At 46.8% G+C, this 22,385-nt stretch overlaps 1 protein-coding gene across 7 annotated transcripts in view; it reads left to right on the forward strand.

The window, feature by feature from the left end:
• RIPOR2 (RHO family interacting cell polarization regulator 2) overlaps window positions 1–22,385 on the forward strand; it is a gene marked incomplete at both ends in the record, with an annotated part of 209,797 nt that overhangs the window by 85,804 nt on the left and 101,608 nt on the right. For 3 of the 7 annotated variants that reach the window (XM_080917670.1, XM_080917676.1, XM_080917680.1), the window contains one exon: window positions 13,761–13,849. The exons of the other annotated variants lie outside the window; for them this stretch is intronic. In XM_080917670.1, the coding sequence (XP_080773796.1) occupies window positions 13,789–13,849 (61 nt within the window). Of the gene's footprint in view, window positions 1–13,760; window positions 13,850–22,385 lie in introns of those variants that run through there. 7 annotated transcript variants of the gene reach the window in all.

Below are 22,385 nucleotides of genomic sequence, written 5' to 3' on the forward strand. Positions count from 1 at the left end.
TATCAGATATACATATGTGTATACATATATATGTGTATATATGTGTGTGTATATATAGGCATATGTGTATATTAATCAGTTTTTGTTTGTGTTTCTTTTGGGGGGGGGGAGTTTGTTATGTATCCCAGGCTACCCTAAAAACTCACTGTGTAACCCAGACTGTTCTTGAACACATGACAATCCTCCTGCCTCAGCCCCCTGAGTATTGAGATTAATGACATGAGCCACTATAAGCAGCTAAAATTTATTTTGAAACAGGGTCTCCTGTGTAGTCCAGGGCAGTCTCAAAGTAAAGACCCCAAGGCCACCTTAGCAGCACAGTCTCCCAGACGGGAGAACTGTAGGCTTGTGCTGCAACTTGGTCTAGTTTCCTCTTCTTACATCACAATGAGGAAGTAACTAGGAAAATGAAATATGAAACAGAATCCCGAAACAAGAGCAAAGACTGGAGAGAAAATGGCAGAGAAGTGTGTGTTATCACTACGAACATGTGCAGAATCCTTTAGTGAGCTGCTGTCAGTGACGACCTTTCCTGGGAAAAACAGCTTTGTTAATAAACTTTGACAGTTCCTAGTCCCATGTTTGGCAGACAAAATCATGTCACCTCATGAGTTGGATGATTGGCATGAGAACGTGTCTGTTCAGCCCTCTCGCACCAGCACCTGGGGTGGTACAACCTGTGTCCTCTGTATCCTAAATGCACGCTCTGATTCTTAGAAGATATTATAGGTAGATGATAGATAGATAGATAGATAGATAGATAGATAGATAGATAGACAGACAGACAGACAAATAGACAGATAGGCAGGCAGAGTACTTGTGAGACTGACTCGAGGACTGCCCCCATGGTTAGTACTTGCCAGCAAGTTCTGTGTGTGAGAATGGGAGTTCAGATTCCTAGGCACCCAAGTAAATGCCATGTGGGTATGGTGGCCTGCCTGTGACTTCAGCCTCAGGAAGTAGAGACAGGAGAGCCCAAGAACAAGCTGGTTACCAAGAGTAGACATATCCATGAGCTCTGGGTCTCCTTGAGAGTCTGGGCTTGATTAAAAGACCTGTCCCCAGTGAGTACGGTGGAGACCACAGGGTGACTCCCTCCACCAACCCCTGCTCTCTACGTGCACACACACACACACACATCCATATACATGTTACCCCCACACACATGCTAACCCACGTATTCACATGTACATGCATAACACACACGTGTACATACTGGAGGAAGAAATGTACTTGAAATGCAAATTGCATCCGCATTGAACATGTGCAGTCTTTTCTTGCTACTATTCCCCAAGCAACATGCCATTCATGTGTCACTTTCATTACTCAGTGTTATAGGTGACTCAGGGAGTTGTAGAGAAGTTGGTGCTGGCTACATGCAACTAATATGTAGAAAACACATGAGCATTCATGACGTCCCAGAGGGTCCAGGATCCAGTTTCTGTGGACACAGAGGATAGCTAACTAGACGTACATCTTCCCACTGGGACTCTCTGGGTCAGGCCCTAGATAATGATGAACCATCCACACAAGGTTGGACAGTATAATAAAGTTTACTATGCGTAAAGATTGTTCCCAACCATCCTGATCCATGGTTTGGTGGCCACTGCTCTCTTAGATGTCATCCTTCCTTGACGTGATTGTCCTAAAGTGTCAGGTGATCCCCAGAGAATATCTGCGAATGAATCGCTTATATACCTAGAAAATGTTCAAAATGTCTGTGAGGACTGACTGGCATCAGGCCTCCAGTGAGAGTCTCAAATAGCCTTTAGGCCTCACACTAGAGTGGGTAGACTGCCATATGAACTGAGTTAAGACCTAGAGTTTTGGGTCTGTTTTAGTCCGGGCTTCTATTCCTACACAAACATCATGACCAAGAAGCAAGTTGGGGAGGAAAGGGTTTATTCAGCTTATACTTTCACATTGCTGTTCATCACCAAAGGAAGTCAGGACTGGAACTCAGGCAGGTCAGGAAGCAGGAGCTGATGCAGAGGCCATGGAGGGATGTTACTTACTGACTTGCTTCCCCTGGCTTGCTCAGCCTGCTTTCTTATAGAACCCAGGTCTACCAGCCCAGGGATGGCACCACCCACAATGAGCTGGGCCAGGGATGGCTCCACCCACAATGGGCTGTGCCAGGGATGGCACCACCCATAATGGGCTGTGCCAGGGATGGCACCACCCACAGTGGGCTGGGCCCTCCCCCCCTTGATCACTAGTTGAGAAAATGCCTTACAGCTGGATCTCATGAAGGCATTGATAACTCCAGCTTGTGTCAAGTTGACACAAAACCAGCCAGTACAGGGTCCAATGTCATGGCTAGGCTATGAGACTTAGTTCCAAGACTGCAGGGATCACCAAGGAAAGTAGGAAAGTTGAGAACTAGAACCAAGCAGCAGCTCTGCCATAGAATGACAGCCCATAGAATGGGCTTTGTATCTGAATTTATTTTCCTTTCATGTAGACGGAGTGGGTCAGTCATGTCTGTTAGGAAACCTCTACAGTTTCAGTCAGCAGCCCTAGAAAGCGTGCTAAATCATGTCAATGACTGCCACAACACATGTAACCTGTCACCCAGTTTCCTTGTCCTCAATGTCCTAGCAGTAAAATGAGTTTCCTTCCTTACCTCAAGAAGCCGGAAAATCAAGGATTAGATTACATATCCATGAGTCCTTAGGAATGCATGCTTCTTCATCTTCTTTACTGTCATCATCATGAAATCCCTTAGGACCCAAGAGTGCACCATCAAATGGGAGACCCACATTTTCCCAAGAGAAGGCAAAAGAAAAAGATGGTTTCAGGACCTGGAGATCAACACCAGCAGGAGGGTGTTTGCCTTGAATGTGTGCATGAGGCCCTGGATCAATCCTGAGCACAGCAAAAACCCAAACATTATTTGGGCTAGCATGGTGGTGCAAACCTGTACTCTCAGCACTTACAGAGGCTGAGGCAGAAAGACTGCTGTAAATTCAAGGGTAGCCTGATCTACACAGACAATACTAATTCAGCCAGAACTACTGGGTAGAACCCTGTATTTAAAACCAGAATAAAACCAAGCAGAAGGTATCTCTCTTCTAAGGCAGGTGTTTTCCACAAACCCCCTCGGTCATCGGGTCGGAACAAAAACTGGCCAGTTCTGTTACCAGATTGCATCTGTACAAGTCTTTGCAAGGTATTTTAACAGTGTCTTTATCAGACACCACTCAGTGAGAGACAAGCTTCGATGGCCATTCCAAGAAAAATTGGCACTCAGCGCCCTGCTTCTAACATCAGGGAAGTTGTACCAGTCTATAAATAACGACTCTCGAGCCGCAGAGTGCCACAGGAAGCGGGCTGTTTGGCATTGGCTTGGGGTCATATCTCGGTTGTGCGGCAGCGGGTACAAACACCGGCTGCACATCCACCCAGCTGCTGTCTCCTTCTCTTCATCCATGTTTGAGAGACTCTAGAAGAGTCTGTGACCCCAGAAAATACAACCACTCTTCCAGCCTGTGGCTATTTCCTGAGCTTGCCCCCAAGAGCATGGGAGCTTCGGAACACCGGCCAAGTTGTGTGTGGTCTTTGCCAAGGGAGGTGGGGGTGGCCTCTCCTTCACCTTGGATGCTTTGTGACACCACCACTCACCCCACCCGGAGAGTGCATCTGCAACAAGTCTCTAGGATGTTAGAAAGTGCACAGCTGGTGTCTGACAAGTCCCTGCTGGAGGCTTACCACCTCCTCTTTATGTGTGCCAGCTCCTTCTCCTGGTTTCCTTGGCAGAATCTATTCCTCAGGAAGCTGGCCCAATCTATTCCGACAAACCTTATTCTGAGGTTTCCTGAAAAGCACTGAGCCCCTCCCCCCCAGGCAGACCCATGGAGGAACGTCTTGCACCTTCCAGAGACAACATCCTCCACCCCTTGCACCGCACAAAGTGAGGCTTACAGCCAGGTTTAAATATGTTTGGTGGGTGGGTAGTCAGGTATGGGGTAAACGGGTGCCTTCGTGAGCCCGTGTGGAAGTACCCCTTTCCCCTGAGGGACCAGCCACACTATGGTATAGGATAGAGTTTATCCAGGGAACGGGGAGGGGAGTTGAGAGGGTAGTAGAGGCAGAGAAAGGCAGGGGGTAGAGGGAGAGGGATAGAGAGGGAGAAGGGAGGGGGAGGGGGAGTTGAGAGGGTAGTAGAGGCAGAGAAAGGCAGGGAGAGGGAGAGAGGGAGGGAGGGAGGGGGAGAGGGACAGGGGAAGGGAGGGAGGGAGGGAGAGAGAGAGAGAGAGAGTAGAGGTGGGCAATGAGCTCACATGGAGAGAGGGGGAAGGAAGACGGGGAGCAAAAGCAAGGGGACAGAGCAGGGGCAGGAAAGCAAGAGAGGAGGGGGCGAGCGTCCGGCAAGCCTGGCTATTGCCAGGTAACTGTTTCAGGCGGAGCCTAAACAAAACACTTACTCTGTCGTAAATCCATGTGGCTATGTTGGCTTACATTTGTGATCCCTGTACCTGGAAAGCTGAGGCAGGAGGATATCATCCTAGTCTACATAGTGAGTTCCAGGCCATCCTAGGAAAGAGACCATGTCTCGAAAAAAAAAAGAAGAAGAAGAAAAAGAAGAAGAAGAAGAAGAAGAAGAAGAAGAAGAAGAAGAAGAAGAAGAAGAAGAAGAAGAAGAAGAAGAAGAAGAAGAAGAAGAAGAAGAAGAAGAAGAAGAATAATTAATAAATCTACAGTAACAACGACTGAACACCTCCAATCTTGTGATGCTGTTGTTAGAGTTTTGATTTTTCAGTCTTGGTTTCTATGGCCTTCTGCCCTCTCCCACTACAAAACGCAGTAGTTTTTACTTCTTGCTTTTTTTTTCTCCTGCACCCCACCCCCGCCTGTTCTCAGGTTGACACCCTTGTTTATGAACCTGAATTCAGTGTATTCAGCTGTTTGTGGCCTTAGGGAGGATGGGTGGCTCTCCTCGGTCTAACACACCAGCCCCGCTACTGGCAAGGAGAGGTTTTGTTCTGTGGAGGGAAAGCAGCCCCGCTGTGCGGAGAAAAAAACACCTTTGTTGTGTTGATTCCTGTCAGCGTCGGAAATCCGAGACCAGCCTCAGAAAGAGCCTAGGGCGGGGCCAGGGCGTCGGCCACGCGGCCAGAAGTCAGCACCGGAAAGTTTTCCCTTAGCAATCTGAGCTCATTTTTTAAAGGAGAATTTTCTTCTGAATGGTAGATAGAGTAAGTGAAAATAGCCTCTTTCCGGCATCTAACCTTCTGGGGACAGGGAGAGTAAGGAAGGACGCAGCCCTGGGGAAGTTCTCCGAGGCCTGGCAGGGATCTAACCCGCTGGCATGGAGTCCACACTTATCTCCACCACCCCTTCCCCTCTCCCTCCTCTCTTCTTCCTTCCTCCCCTCCCCTCTTCCTCTTCTCTCCCTCCTCCCCTCTGCCTCCTCCCTTCCCCCTTTCTTCCATCTCCCTCCTCTCTCCCTCCTCCCTTCCCTCTTCCTTCTCCTTCCTTTTATTTCCTCTTCCTCCGCCTGCCTCCGTTGATTGGTGAGTTCCTTAATTAGTTTGCATTTAAAGTAGCTCCTTTCTTTGCTAAGGCCTGAGGTTGCAGGCTGGCGCTGGAAGGGTGCAGGAACAGAGCAACTCTCCTCCCTAGCCTGGTGGGCTCGGGTGACATTACCGTCTGGGAGGGGACCAGCTTTTGTTCTGGTTCTTAGAAGCTGAAAACTTACAGCCAACCTAAGGCAAAGCTGGGATATGAGGAGGGCAGGGTCAGGGGTCATGGGGTCTCTTTTCCTCAGGGCTAGGCCTCCATAATGCTGGGATACATTCTCTTTAGTTTGGTATTTAGCTTTAATTGCTGCTTTCTTTTTATTTTGTTTTTCAAACCAGTCTCTTGTATCCCAGGTTGGCCTAGAACAGTTATGCATTGAGATAGCCATATAGTTCTCCTGGGTGCTGGATGACAGGGTACACCCCACGGCCTGGCTTATGTGTGCTGGGGGTCCATCCAGGGCTTCATCCATGTTTCTCCAGCCGAGCCATACCCGCAGTTCTCACCTTCATACCCATCAGCCCGTCAGTGTGCAAGGTCAGGGAGAATGGGGATGTCTCAGTCTGCAGCACCCCATTTTCTCCACTCCAAAGCAACTCAGCCTTCTCAGCCGTTTGCATGTGCTGGATGTAGCAGGTTTAGGGCTCATCCAATGAGCAGGGAGCCCAAGAGTGACAGGGTGAGTAAAGAGAGCGGTGGGCCTGGTCTACCGCACCCGCCTCAGCCTAGAGCAATGGCAGGCCTGGAGAATTGGAGCTTCTCAAATAGTGGACCTTTCAAATAAAGGAGTGTTTCTAGACCTCCTGAACCAGTCTTTGAAATAACCAGATGCAACAAGTATTTCCCTTTCAAAAGCAGAATATTGTTTCCTTCCATGAAATCTGGGTGTGGGGTGGGAGGGTTGTTTTGGTTTTTACATTTATTTTTTTATTCTTGTGTGTGTGAGAGAGAGAAAGAGAGAAAGAGGGGTGGGGGAGAGAGTGAGAAGCCAGGAGAGGGTGTTGGATCTCCTGAAGCTGGAATTCCAGGGTGAGACACTTAGAGTGGGTGCTAGGGACCAAACCTGGGTCCCCATCTGACAGCAGGATGCTCTAAACTGGGTGAAAGGAGAGAACCAACTCTGAAAGTTGACCTTTGACCTCCATGCAAATATTTTGTCCCCTCCCATCACCCATACCTTACCTACCCCTACACAAATAAATACATAAATGTAAAAAAAATAAATAGAATTTCCAAAGCATTATTATATTCAGGTCCCGAATTCTGAATTCTTGTTTTCTAGTTTATCAGTAAAGGAAGTTTAGGATTTGGGGAGGTTTCAGATCTGTGATTTTTCAACTGTGGATGCTCAGTCTGTGGGAAGAAATGAAAGAAAGGAAGGGAGGAAGAAAATAAAAAGTTAGTTTATTCTGGAGAAAATATGGGTGACTGTGGCCTAGTAACAGAGATTTGGGTTACCCCAAACTGCCTATGCAATGCGAAAGCAATATCAAAGTTTTTAAAGTAACAGAATAAAGAAAGGCATCTGTCAAGACACTGCAAATTCATTGGCGGGATCTTCATAGAGGCAGGTTACAGCCGGTGGAGAAGCCTCAGCTCCAGCCTCAGACACTGTCTGATGACACTTGGCTGCTGGACAGTTAACGCATTCCTAAGGAAAACTAGTGCTTTGTACGTAATTCTCCAGTGCTCGCTAAGCCTCAGGTCGGGAGGAGAGAATGGTAATAAACCGCCATTAGGAGGCTGAAGCTGAAGATGATTTGACTCTGGACCTGCAACATTGCAAACTCTCCACATTAACCGGAACTCCAATCCTGCTGAAGGCTCAGATACCCCGAATTTGGAATATTAAGCAAGAAGCCCCAAAGGCCTGGGGAGGGCTGTTGTCCCTTCTTTGAAACACTGGGACAGCCTTACTATTGGTGGCCAGGATCTTGGTCACAGCACTTTGCAACTAGACAGACTGTATGTGTAACTTCTCGGGCTAAGTCACCCAAAGAAAAGGTTATTTCTGGCTTTGAGTCTTTTCAGTATCCCCCCATGACTCTAGCTACTCCACGGTTTCAATTCCTGTCCCCACTTTGTTCTTCTTTCTCCTTTATATCTACTTAGCTCAGCTTCTTTCCCTGCTCTTAAGTCGGTGAATCTGAAAAAAAAAAAAAAAAAAAAGACGGTTCAGCAGTTAAGAGCACTGGCTGCTCTTGAAGAGGACTTAGCTTTGGTTCCCTGTAACCAACTACCCATAACTTCAGCTCCAGAGAATCTCTTCTGATCTCCATAGGTACCAGGCACTCACAAAGTATTCATACATAATGCAGGCAGAACACATGTGCACACATATACACGCACATGTGCAGAAGATCAATAAACTTACAGAGGTTATTGCGACCTAATTCATCGCACCAAAGAAATAATATCTTTTGTTAGCATTCCTGTGTCGTGCATAGATACACCAAGCAGGTTTGTTTTTCCTCAGAGCTTCCCACTGCACCTAAGCTTTGGTAGATATATATCATTATTATTTTCCAAATGAATGAATGCAAGAAGAAAGCAGTTTCTCAGGACAAGAGGGAGGTCTTGCACATTTTTGATCAGGCTTACATAACACAAAGGGACACCAAATGCCACCCATCCCCATGCTTATGGCCTTGTGAAGGTCTCAGTTATGTAGTCTCCTCTTAAACTGCTTTTGCTGCTGCGTGCCTCACTGGGAAGCTTGGGCCTCTGCTTTCACTTCAGATTTACCCTTTCCTTCTTAGTCACAGCTCCCTCTGCACAAAGAAATGACGAATGTCTGAGACGACAAATGGCAATTACCTCGATCTGATCACTGCATTTAAATGTCGCAGTGTGCTTCATAAGATACATGGTTGCAATGTGTCAAATAGAATAAAAAGTGTATTGTAAAGTAAGAGTGATTAGCACTGTGGGTTGGGGAATGGTTCTCAGCAGCTCAAATGCTTACCCCGCAAGCATGAGGGCCAGATCCCTAAACCCACACAACTGGGTTTCCAATCCGAAAGGCAGACATGTGGGATCCCCAGAGAAAGGCTGCTAGAGAGACTAGCCGTGTAACTGAGGCACGCTGGCTTACAGGAAAAAGTGGAAGATCCATTGAGGAAGATTCCTAGCATCAATTTAGTTTTCCAAACATGCACACACACACACACACACACACACACACACACACACACCACAGAGCAACACAGGAAAAACTGAAAAACATAAAATAAATAAATAATATCAACGCAGGCTGGTCTAGATCAGGTTAGCCCATGGGCATGCCTGTGGTGGGAAGGCCCATCCTCTATAGGTGGTGCTGTAGGGTTTGTGTCTTGGACTGTGTACAGCTAGTGAGAACCTGAGCAAAGCAAGCACGACCTCATTGTCTCTCTGCTCTCGGCAACTGTGAAGTCCAGCCTTGACCTCCTGAAAAACATGGTCTGCATGCCTAATGGCCCTTCCTCCCTTAAAGTTACTTTGGTCAAGTGTTCAACAGAAACAAGGGTACTCCTGTATCCCTCTCCTTAGCATCTCCCTACCCCTTCTCTGCTTCCCGGTCCACTGAGATGTGACCAAACAGCCGCCCCTCCTCCTGCTGCCATGGAGCCAGGGATCACCACATCCTCCCTACCATGATGAGCTATAACTCAAAAACCATGAACCCCATTTGCCTCCCGTCTCTGACACTGCTTTTCACTTGTAACTAGTTTGGGTTGGTGAAAGAGATAGCTCTTGAACTAAGCTCCACTGATGAGCAGACATTTCCCAAGGGAAGAGAGACCCTCTGGGTAGAGGAAGCCATGTAAGCGAGGACTTGAAATGTTTGCAGGTGGGGAGCTGAAGATGCAGCCCATGTACCCTGTTCCTTACAGATGTTCTGAACAGCATGGTGTAGCATTTAAGAATGTGGAGTCTGGGACCTAAGTCAAATGTCAGCCTCTCTACCACTTACCAGACTCAAGATGTGGGCAAGCCACTTTACTCTTTGGACCTCAAGCTAAGTTACAGATTATAATCATACCTGTATATAAGTTTGGTGTAAAAATTCAGTAAACCGGGCTGGAGAGATGGCTCCGCGGTTAAGAGCACTGACTACTCTTCCAGAAGTCCTGAGTTCAGTTCCCAGCAACCACATGGTGGCTCACAACCATCTGTAATGGGATCTGATGCCCTCTTCTGGTGTGTCTGAAGACAGCTACAGTGTACTCATAAAATAAATAATTTTATAAAATTCAGTAAACCAATGAGTTTAGAACTATGTCCAGCTCTGTATATACATTAACTATTATCTACACATGTACTTTTTCCATTTTGCCCACTTGGGGATATTTATATAAATTTCAATCATGCGATTTGTGTTGTCTGGGGTTTCTTTTAGTTTGTATACTATTTATGAAGCGCATTATCTGGATTCCAATAACTTTCCTCCTTACCTAACCATCAAACATGTACAGCTTCCCTCTTGGGGGATTGTAAAATCTGGAGACAGAGGCTGTGTTTTCTGTTATCTCTGCATTCAAGAGAATCTTTGTAGCATCTGTTCTGATCTTGTTAGCTCCTTTTAAGACATCTTCTTGGAGCAAAGGAGACTGGAGGAAAGATGATGTGGATATAAAATGTCTCCCATGGGCTCACAGGTTTGAGTGCTTAGTCCCCAGCTGGTAGTACTGTCTTGGGGGGATTGCGAGACCTTTAGGAAGTGTGTCTTCAGTGGAAAAAGTGGCTCAGTGAGATAGCATTGTGAGGTATACTCCAGTTGTTCCCTCTGCTTCTTCACAGCTGATACACCAACTTCTCAATGATGATACAATGTAATCAGCCACACCATACTCTGCTGCCCCAAATATAAGCCATTCCCACCACCATGGCTTCCATCCTCCTCTGTGATGAACTGTAACCTCTTAAGCTTGAGAGCCAAACGGAGATGTCCTCCTTTACAGTGTTTCTGTCATTGTCTGATACAGCATTCTATTACGGAAGACAGAAAAGTAACTGGTTCAAGAACTGAGGGTCACTGAGATTTTATACAGGACATGTGTCTTAGACAACTGCTCTATGGCTGTGGAGAGACAGCGTGCCCACCACAACTCTTACAAAAAAGGAAGCATTTACTTGAGACAGGCTTAAAGTTTCAGAGGTTTACTCCATTATCCTCATGGATAGCCTCAAATATATCAGCTTTCTTACCAAAACCATCACAGCATAGTGAAGGAGCATTCTCCCTCCCCACAGGGACTCTGAGATGTGCTCTAAGATGCCCCACTGGGGCTTTGGTTAGATGATTAGAACAGAAAGTTACTGTGCACTATTGCCTTAGGGTTTCGTTTCTGTGAAGAGACACCATGATCACAGCAATACTTCTAAAAGAAAACTTTTAACTGGGGCTGGCTTTCAGTTCAGAAATTTGGTCCATTATCATCATGGCAGGCAGGAAGCATGGGGGCATGCAAGCAGATGTGGTGTTGGAGAGGCAGCTGAGAATCCTACCTCTAGATTGGAGGTGGCAGGAAGAGACTGGAGACACACCTGGCATGGCTTGAGCATCTGAGACCTCAAAGCCCACCCCAGAGACACACTTCATCCAACAAATCCACACCTACTCCATTAAGGCCACGCCTTCTAATAATGCCACTCCCTATGGGCCTATTAGGGCCATTTATATTCAAACCATTACAACTTGTGTGGTTCTGGATTATTTGAAATATTCTATTTAATCCTCAAAGTAAGCCAAACAAGTGAGCACAGTTATTTGGTAGTTGTTATAACAGAACATGAAGTAAGTAGGCAACAACAGTGATACTCACTACTGCACAGTTCTAGAGCCTAGAAGTCAGAGGTCAAGTCATGACCTTAGAGATGGCTCCTTCTAAGGGATGAGAAAGCCCACCCATGCTTCTCATGCTATGTCAGTCTGCGGTATTGCTCGTAGATCTCTGCCTTTGTCTTCAAGTAGCGTTCTCTTCCCCTGTCTCTCTTTAAGTGTCCTCATTTTATAAAGGACTCGTTCAGATTGGGTTAAGGACCCCTGTTCCATTATGATAACGAGCTCAGGATCCCCTATTGCACTGTGATGTGTGTTCATCTTCTCCAGTTCTATTCATCAGAAGCCCTATTCCCAAACAAGGTCACATCAGACTCCAGTGCCTGGTTCTGAAAGGACACAGGTTCACTTCCTCAGAGGTAGGAAACAGACCTGAAAAGGTTATGTTGACACAGATGGTTGTCACCAAACACCTGCGAAATAGCAACTTAAGGAAGGGAGGAAGGGAGGGAGGGAGAAAGGGATGGAGAAAGGGAGGGAGAGAGGGAGAGAGGGAGAGAGGGAGAGAAGGAGAGAGGGAGAGAGGGAGGGAGGGAGAAAGGGAATGAGGGAGAGAGGGAATGAGGGAGAGAGGGAATGAGGGAGAGAGGGAAGGGTTTTTAGGATCTAGTCCATTATGGCTGGCAAACAGGTCCGTGAAAACTAGTCACAATGTTTCCACTAGTCACTAGGCAGCTGGTCACAATGTGTCTGCAATCAGGAAGATGAGAGATGAACGCTGGTGTACAGCTCACTTTCTTCTTCTCATTCAGCCCATTAGATGGTGGTCAGTGGGACGCACTTGGTGAGGCTGTGAACACAGGGCAGTGGCTGGGAAGGACTCAGCTCCCATCTTCTCTTTTGTCTCAACTGCACGAGATAAAACTCTAAGTCACAATCAGGTTCTGACATCTGGCCCTAGTTTATTAATTCACTCAGTTTATGCTATTAATTCACCAGAGATAGCATTTATACAGGAACTGCGATGAGGAGGTGGGTGGCCAGAAGCCATGGAGGTCTAGGGCAAGCTGTCTGCCTCTTGCTGTTTTTCTAGTAAACACTATTGGCTTTGGGGATGGGACAGTTGCTCCTGCCTGGCCTGGTCTTTTGAAGGAAGCTTCCTGCCCTAAGAGGCAAGACACCATGTACCATAAATGGTCCCCAGTCATTGCACAATCCCAGTGCACAGCATTTCCAGGCTTTCTCTGAAGGGTGGTTTCTGCTCTGGTTGAGATGACCGGTGATCCCAGCAAGACTCAGAATGTCCCCTAATTTGAGAAACCTCTCCATAGGAACTGGTTCACAACTGCCCCCCACCCCCACCTCATAGTGCTGCTGGCCCATCCTCAACTATTCTTGACCCTGGGTTAACTGCTTGACTCGCCTACTATCAAGATTCCCCCTGGGAAACAACTGGAACAATTCCAAAGCAGTTCCAGAAGGAAGGATCAGACACTCATGGTGAAAGGTAACACTGGGCGTCTTCACAAACACACAGTAAACAAGACTTTAAAAATAAACTTTGGGCGAACAATAGCTCCTCAACCGGCACCTTCATTTGCATCTTCTGACTCTAGAAAAGCCCCAGATGCGGTGTAGTATCACACACTGGTGGAATCTGCTGGGTAGTTCTGGGTGCTGCTGCAAACCACTGGTGGTCACGTGAAAGCTGAGCTTTAACTCCTCCCTTCTGGAGGGACTGCTGGCTGCTTTGCTTTGTCTTGTTTTGTTTTATTTAATGATGAAAGTCCGAAGTATCAGAATGAGTAAATATTATGCAGTGGACATTGTTTGACACAGACTGATTGTCTGCTCACTGATGTGGGTTTGTTAGAACTAGGAAAAGCCTAGGTGAAAACTAAGATTGGTTTAAGTGTTACTGTAAAGTTCCCCTCAAAAGCAAGAGGTTTAGAAAAGAGAATAATGCAACTTTGCAGAGGGAAACCAAAAAAACCTCATGTCTTCCAAATGCAGGCTTCGGTGTAGCACAAGGCTTGCTTTACTTTCAGATAAATTGTCATTGAAGCAAAAGCAAGATATGAGAAATGTGAGCCTCTGTCTTTCAACACTGCCCATTGTGTTGAGATTCATAAGCAGGAAAGCTAAGAGCCCACCGTACTCTCAAAGAGATTTGAAAGTTGCTGCTTTGAAATAGAACTTATCAAAATGCCTGCGTGATAATTATGCTTGAACCCAACTGGGTCAGCTGGGTCAGCATCCCCTTCCCAACAAGCCTCTCTTCTTGGGGGGTTAGCATTACCTCTGGAGTTCACACTGAGTTTCAGAAGCCTTTTCATATGAATGAAGCTGCTTTCTCTGGGGCAGATGCGGAAGCTGCCCTCCCCAGGGCTTGGGCAATCCACTGTGGGGAAGGAAAGCACCTCCCCGGCAGAGGAGCTGCTCAGAGCTAAGGTGGCTCCTGTGTGTCCCAGGCTCTGCCTCCAGCTCCCCGTCTTCCCACAATGCAGTTCCTTGACCCTGAGGAGCTTCTGGTGGATGAAGAGGATGACGTTTTTGGTGAAGGTAAACACATTTCTCTGGCTGAAGCCAGGCTGCTCTGCTCTAGTGTGGGGACCTTTGCAGTGGTTTGAACAAAGGACTTAAGTATTTTGAACCAGGGAAGACAGAGTTATTCTGAGAGGTTCGTAAAGGGGCACGAGGCAAGGGAAAGACGTTGCAGTTAAGTGATTGTTCCTAAGATTTTGTTTTTAAAGGATTACAGAAAATAGTAGTGACATTTCTTTTATGACATCCACAGGGAAGGTTGTCACAGTACCTTGTGCCTGCCAGGCCCTGGGGTAGGAACTGAATAAATGGGGCCCAAGGGCTTCTCATGGTGACCAGCCAACCCCCTCCTACCTCTCACCTGTCTCTCTTCCTAGATCCTCCTCCCTCCTCCCTCCTCCCTCCCTTCTCCCTCCTCCCTCCTCTTTCTTCCCTCTTCCCTCTCTCCTTCTATTTGGCTGTCCCCTTCCCTTTGTACTTACTTGTTACAGCTTTTTATTTTTCTTGTGCATGAGTGTGTGTGTATGTGTGTGTATATGTGTGTGTATGTGCATATGTGAGTGTGTATGTTAGTGTGTGTGTATATGTGTGTACATGTGTGAGTGTATGTATGCGTGTGTGAGTGTGTGTATGTGTGAATATTTGTGTGTTTGTGTGTGTGAGTGTGTGTGTATGTGAGTGTGTATGTGTGTGTGTGAGAGAGTGTATGAGTGTGTGTGTGTGTGTGTGTGTGTATGTGTGTGTGAGTGTGTGTTAAGGGAGGTGTTGGATTTTGGGCACACCTGACACCCCTGGCACTGCTTAGCTTTCCATCTCCCCTCACAGATATTCAGATGACGATTGAGTGACCGATGAGTGAGGCTTGAGTTTTCAGTGGGTAGGTCTTGTTCTAACACCGCAGTGAGACGGCCATAGGTAAAAGCCTTTCTAGGGTTTGGAATTGCCTCAGTGGATGGAAATTGGGACTGGGGACCTCAGGTTTTTCATAAAATACCTTGTTTGGAATTTTTTTAAAGTCTGTCAAGTAATGTAAATGGAATAGTAGGGCGTGGGTGTACCGTCCAATATTGCAGGTACAACCAAGGAAGAATAAAGTATGTGTGTGCTGCAAAGCCCTGTGGTCTAGGACATGCTTGCTATCTACATTTATTTTGTTTTAGCCACAGAAATATTTGAAACCATGATTTCTGACTGTGTCATGGGGAGACTTGTAATCCCAGTACTAGGGGGTGGAGGCAGGAGGATCAGGAATCAAGAGCATCCTCAGCTACATAGTGCATTGAGGCCAGCCTGAGCTACATGAGACATTGTCTCCAAAGAAAATCTACAAGATTCTGTACAATGGTGGTGTAGGCCAGACATGTTGGCACACACCTCTAATCTCAGCACTGGGAGGCAAAGGTGAGAAGTTCAAGGCCAGCTCGGGCTGCATAGTGCGACCTTGTTAGAAAAATATAAGTAAAAACAAAGATAAGATAAAATCATGTTTTAGGCTTTTACCAGAATCGATATCAGTGTGAGGGATTGCTGTTGAGCTTTGTGGCTGATGCCCCAGGGCTCCATCTGCTGCTTAGTTTGACCGGCAGGCACCGAGAACTACAGGGGCTTTGCAATCAGGCCCTGGGCTCTGTTCTTTGGCTTTCCCTCCCGGAGCTGGTGTTACTTAGAAACCAGGTTAACAAGGACAACTGGAAAGATTCACCTACTTTGGACAATCTCATAGTTTTCAGCCACTTTTAACCTCCAGGGGTGACATTCTAAAATGTCCAGTCCACATTTTCCTATCCAAAGGGATGTTTCCCTTTTTGTATTTGGGTCTGGTACTGAAGAGCGCCATCTACAGGTTAGTGTACAGCCCTGGATCATGCATGGGACTATCCTGAAAGGAAGGTTGGCTAGCAAGACCTTCACAAAGCAGGGCTCTACGAACACGCAGACCTTTCTGCTGAGAGCTCACAGCAATCGGGGTCATTAATATTTTTTATTAGTATTTTGTGTGTACGGGTTGCTTGCCTCCATTTATGTCTGTGCGCCACCTGCCTGATGTCTGTGGAGACCAGTAGAGAGTGTCTTGGTCCCCTGGGATGTGAGATGTCAGTCGGTGCTGGGAATCAATCCGGGTCCTCTAGATCCATCCGTACTCTTAACCACTGATGCCCCTCAACGCCATTATCTTATAACCAGTGGCTGGTGTCATTTCAGACCAGCTTTAGTCTTGAATTCTAGTTCTGCCTTGCACAGGTTTTTGCAGTGCAGCTTCTGTTTCCTCGACAGCAGTGGGAGGCTGAGGCATCCGTTTGGTTATACAGATGAGCTTCATCAAAGGGTCCTAACTCTTTGTCTTGCTCTTCCGTGGATCGTATGGCTTAAGTTACTTCTTAGAGACTACAGAGAATCCTCCGAGGACACCCATCAGTACGCTTTCATTGGTTTTACAGTCATGGCTCGCTGCTAGCGCATGTGAGATTTGGTCCAGCTTGAAGCTCCCTTTAGGGAGGGCTGTGCAGGTGCTGCCTGGGTTTTGCCGGTTAATCTGCTTTGTGACCTCAAACAGATTGTTTAACCCCTTTGTTCTCCAGTTTACTCACTTGGGAAATGGAGTACAAACTTCCCAGGACTGTGTGCAGATTAAATCCTATTACAGAAAGGTACTTAGAATAGTACTCTGTGAACAGTAATGGACTTACTGCTGCGTTTGCAGATATACGCTCGTGTAATAGAACGGGGCATCTGTTATCCTCTGTGAGGTATAGTTGCAGGAACATGGGCAGGTCCTTTATCCTCTTTGAGCCGTATCCTATATTGAAAACAGTGTTAGACAAGTCTCTGGGGCCTCTGTTTTGTTTTGTTGCCATTTTGCCGTGAAATTATTTCAGCTAGCATACAAAATGATGGGTTTTATTTTCACACACATTTGTATATATCGTAGTTGGCTCAGTTTTATCCCTTTCCTCTCCCTCATCCCCCACTTTGCCTCTCTTGGCTGAGACGTCATTTCTGAAAACCTCAGCTCTCTGCCTAACCTCACCATCACGATGTCTTCACCCGGAGTGCACGAGCACCCAGGTTTCCCTGGGCTTTCTGCTCTCTGACCTGCTGCAGAAAGCAGGGCAGTTCCCACACAGTGACTGACTCTCTTCCCACACAGAGAAGGGAACCACTCAGGAAGCTTGCTGTTAGGGCAACCCTGTTTCTTTACAGCTGACACTTTTTTTTTAAGGAACCCTCTTTCCCCTAAAAATACAGGTTCATGGGTTTTGTACAGATGCAGAAAGATCTGGAAAGGAAAAGAAAGCAAGGAGTGCTTACAAGGTGTTTACTCACCACCTCTCAGATCCTGTTTGTTCTCTGTGGTTAGAGAAAATGTTAAGGTTCACAGAGCTAAGAAGCGTGCGCTACTCTGTTGTTATTTTCAGAAAGAGAGAGAGGAAGGGAGGGAGGGAGGGAGGGAGGGAGGGAGGGAGAGAGAGAGAGAGAGAGAGAGAGAGAGAGAGAGAGAGAGAGAGAGAGAGGCTGTTTATCTACACATAACACCCAACATTTTTTCCACAACTCTAATTCTCTCTCCTTTCTCCTCTCCCTGTCTCTTCTCTCCCTCCCTCCTTGCCTCCCTCCCTCTCTTCTCTCCCTCCCTCCCTCCCCCACTCACACACACACAGCCTTAAGAATGCTTTCTAGACATCCACAACCTTATTGTGGCATTGGATGACAGTTACTATCAGGTAGATAAAAACTTTCATGGAAAAGTGGATGATTTGATTATTAAGGCATTGAAAGTCCAATGGCTGGGACGATCGGATGCTTCTTTTCGTGGTCTCATGTTTCGAAAATTAAAGGACGTTCATCCCCGTCATTGCCAGGCGGCCCTGACAGTGGTGGACACCGTGGCATGGATTTGCTTTCAGAGAACACTAATCCTGCAGGCACACTCAGTTCTCGGGTGGCACCCAGCCAGTTAGCATGAAAATCGCACCTTCGGCAACACAGGTTGCCTCCCGTTTTCGAAGCCCCGGCCTGGCTGCTTCCATTTTCAGAACTGCTCAGTGGCTTGCAGTCCGGTGTGATGATAGGAACAGGAAAACATTGTGAGTTCACAACCTGTGTACAGAATGTCGCCCGGGCTCTTAGATCCCCATAGCCTTCCAGATCTCACTTAAAGGCCACATCCAACTGCAAAAGTTCGCCAGCTCTTTCTGTTCCCAGAGCTGGCACAGCACACGGTAGCAGGGGTACCCACCTATCCTGTCCCAGAGGAGTGTCCTCAGTCTCCTCAGAGAAGGCTTCTCCGTGTATTCTTGTACCAGGGTAGGGCGATACCCAGGGGTACCTCCCCTTCTCTCTGGAGGGGGGGGGGGCCTGTGTGAGGAGGAATGTGGGCTTCGATTGGAACATAAAGTGAATATGTAAATTAAGGGGAGGGGAAAGATGGAACTGGCCGCCTGTAGCACTTGAGACTTGAGAGATGGGCTGAAGAGGTGGCTCAGAGCTTAGGAGCACTGACTGCTCTTCCAGAGGTCCTGAGTTCAATTCCCGGCAACATGGTGGTTCACAACCATCTGTAATGGGATCTGGTGCCCTCTTGTGGTTGGGTCTGGAGATGGTGACAGTGTTCTCATATAAGTAAAATGGGCATTTGGACCAAATTTATGCATTTTTAAAAGGTATGTATTATCTTTCCCCAAGAGAGTCAGTCTTAGGGCTGGAGAGATGAATCAGAGTTAGGTGCACTTGCAGTTCTTGCAAAGAACCCAGATTCAATTCCTAGAACCCATATGATGGCTCACAATCATCTGTAACGCTAGTACCACAGGTTTTGACACACTCTTCTGGCAGGCACACATGTGGTATGTAGACAAAATACTCATACGTATAGTTAAAATAAACATTAAAAAGAAAGAAAGAAAGAATGTTGGTTTGTGTGTTTTCCCTTCCGAAGGGAACTTTACCTCAGAGCAAAAGGTTCTCAAAATGTATCAACAAATCGTAATTAGGATGCAAGTCAAGTTTTGCCTCTCTATGTAGACTGTTTATAAAACTGCATGTCTCCCAACACCAGGAAAAGGAGCCTACCCCACTGACACTACATGAAAGATCAGGACCCAGAGACTGCATAGCCCAGAGACCTAGAATAGAACCAAAGATGCCCAGAAAAGGGGGAAAAGTTAGTGAAATGATTTGTAGTGCTATTCTGCTGTACTCGTAGATTGGTACCCACCCCAGTCCCACCCCAGTAGTCATCAGAGAGGCTTCATCCAGCAACTGATAGAACAGATGCAGAGACCCACAGCCACACATCAGGCGGAGCTCAGGGAATCCTGTGGAAGAGGGAGAGAAAGGATTGTAGGAGCTACAGGGCTCAAGGACACCACAAGAAAACCCACAGAATCAGCCAGCCTGGGCTCATAGGGCTCACAGACTGATTCGCCAGCCAGGGAGCCTGCATGGGGCTGACCTGGCCCTCTGCACATAACAATTGTGTACCTTGATCTTCTTGTGGGACTCCTGACAGTGGGAGTAGGGACTCCTTTAGGATCCTTTTCCTTGTCCTGGAGAGTCTTGTCCAGCCTTACTATGAGGGGAGGTACCTAGTCTTACTGCTACATGATATGCCATTTTTGGTTGATATCTAAGAGGGGCAAGAGAAATGGAGGAGAAGTGGGAGTGTATGGCAAAGGGGAGGTGGGAGGAGAGGAGAGAAAAGGAGAGGAGGGAGGGAAAACTGCAGTTGAGATGTAAAGTGATGATGACGACGACGACAACGATAAGCCATTGTGGATTACATTTGCCCCTTCCAACATTAAAACATGACAGGAGGGAGGAAGAGGTAAGAAGGACTGAAGAAAGGAAGGAAAACTAAACTAAGATTATATATAAAAGCCATAAACCCAGGAAGCTCAGACTGGTTGAAACGTCACAGAAAAAGTAAGGAAAATAGAAGATAAGCCTTGGCAGAAAGCGTTGGGGGTGCTCTACGATTGTTCTACATTTCGTATCATATAAAAACATACGACCATTGGTACTTAACTGCATTTAACCTTTCTCAAAACTATCTGGGGTTCTCAAGTGGAGCCACATGGGATTGAAGAGCAGGCAGGAAGAGGCTGTCCTAGTTTGGCAGAGTGAGAAGAATTGGTTACTCTCAGCTTTTGCCATTTGCCAAGACTATTTGGATCTGTTTCCAGCCTGGGTTCTTGGATAAACAGTTTGGATGGAAATCATTTCCCTGCTCTCTCACAGGGTCCGGAGCAGACACAGACCTCCCCAGTTATTCATGCCTGTGTGACCTCGGCCTTGGATTACTGAACATTCTCTTCCCATAGATGTCTAGGAAGCTTTCTTTGGCTGGTGCCAGCAAGATGGTGTCATTTCAGGGGCACAAACCAAAATAGCTCACTGAACTGAAGCTATGCAGGCCAGCTCAGCCACCAGTCTACCTTCTGATTTATAGCCTCCAGTGACCTCACAGTGACCTATTTAGATCTGCCAATGCTAAAGGGGGTTTGATAGTACAAGTTGGACATACCAAGTGTTTATTTTAATATTTTGTGAACAGCCAGAATAGTCTGAGCATTTTAGGAAGACTGGAAGATATATTTGAACATTTATTTACAGAACTTGTCTTGAAAACTAAACTTCTGTACATAACCACTACAGACAAGAGAGGACAAAGGAGGGAGGGAAGGAAGGAGGGAGTGGAGGGAGGAGGGAGGGAAGGGAGGAGGGAGTGGAGGGAGGAGGGAGGAGGGAGGGAAGGGAGGAGGGAGGGAGGAGGAAGGAAAGGAGGGAGGGAGGGGTAGGAAAAGATGAAGGGGGAGGGGAGGGAGGAAAGAATGGAGGGGGAAGGAGGAAAAGAGGGAGGGGGAGGGAGGAAAGGAGGGAAGGAGAAGGAAAGAAAAAGAGAAAGTTATTATTAAGTAGTTATGACTAAGATGTTAAAATAAATTGTGAGTCTAGCCTTTTCTTCCTCTTTGATAAAAGCTATTTACTCAAGTCCACGTATCTATCAAATAGTGTGATTTCCAGCATTAACTATGCCAACTATGTTTAAAATCATAAAATACAAAAAATTTTTCTTTAAAAAAAAAAAAACATTGCTATTCTGAGAGTGTGTGACATCACATCGTACGCTCATCAGCAAACGGCTTGAGAGAAAGCACTTTCACAGACATGGTGCTGCAGAAAGTTCCTTGCACACAGAGAGTATGATGTCACTGCTATTCTTAGATTGTGGACTTTTTAGTGCTCAGGCTCAAAGCTCAGGTAAGGCAGCGGTAAGCTGCTCCCCCGTGAATGATAAGGATACTAGTCAGTGGTAATGATAATGACTTTAATGATGGTGATGATGGTGACAGTATGAGGACAGTGGTAGTCCTGGTGAGGATAGTAGTGCTGATGGTGCTGACGATGGTGATGGTGGTGGCAGTGATGTTAGTGGGGATTGTGGTGTCAATGAACATGAGGGTGGTAGTGGTTTGAGTGATGATGGTGGTGGTGATATTTAATGGTTGTAGTTATCATAGTAATCATGATGGTGGTGGTGGTGGTGATGCTGCTGATGGTGGTGATGGTGGTGGTGATGCTGGTGGTGGTGATGCTGCTGATGGTGGTGATGGTGGTGGTGATGCTGGTGGTGGTGATGGTGGTGATGCTGGTGGTGGTGATGGTGGTGATGCTGGTGGTGGTGATGGTGGTGGTGATGCTGGTGGTGGTGATGGTGGTGGTGATGCTGGTGGTGGTGATGGTGGTGATGCTGGTGGTGGTGATGGTGGTGGTGATGGTGGTGATGCTGCTGATGGTGGTGATGGTGGTGGTGGTGATGCTGGTGGTGGTGATGCTGCTGATGGTGGTGATGGTGGTGCTGGTGATGTTAGTGATGGTGATGCTGGTGGTGGTAGTGATTCTGGTAGTGCTGGTGGTGGTGATTCTGGTGGTGGTGGTGGTGGTGGTGGTGGTAGCAATGATTATGGTAGTAGTACTAAAAATAATAATAGTGATGATGTTTGTCTCTTAAAAGACGTGTGGAGGTTAAAAGAAAGAATGTATAGGATAACTCAGGATCATTGAGGGTGTCCGACCTAGAAGCTGCTCATTGTCTCTCTGATCTCCTCAGCTGTCCCAGCATCTTAGGTCTGTTCAGTCCCCCTCTTTCACTCTGGGCCTTTGTCACAGACCATCAAGAGCTTTAGTGAAAACCATGGTGTGATCAGCGCAGAGCCTTTGGAAGCCTCCTGGGAATCTGCAGTGTCCTCAGGCTCACCAGCTGAAGCCTGGCTGCTGTCCGGGTTTCACCATGTGGCTGAAGTAGGGCTCAGAGTAACCCAGTGCTCAGCACAGAATAAGTTTCTGATTGCTTCTCTATTTTTTCTCTTGCTTTCATTGATCTGGTCTTTCTTTAAAAATGCTTTCCTTGTCCAAAGCAATGCATACTGCAACAGCACTGCAAACAGATAATTAATATCTGTACGTATTAATTAATGTTGAAGTTAATATAGCAGTGATTATCCCTTATCTATCTAGATCCTGAAATAACAACACAGAGGCCTTTTAATATTTC

Source organism: Micromys minutus (assembly GCF_963924665.1).
Source record: "Micromys minutus genome assembly, chromosome: 6".
Lineage (NCBI taxonomy): Eukaryota > Metazoa > Chordata > Mammalia > Rodentia > Muridae > Micromys > Micromys minutus.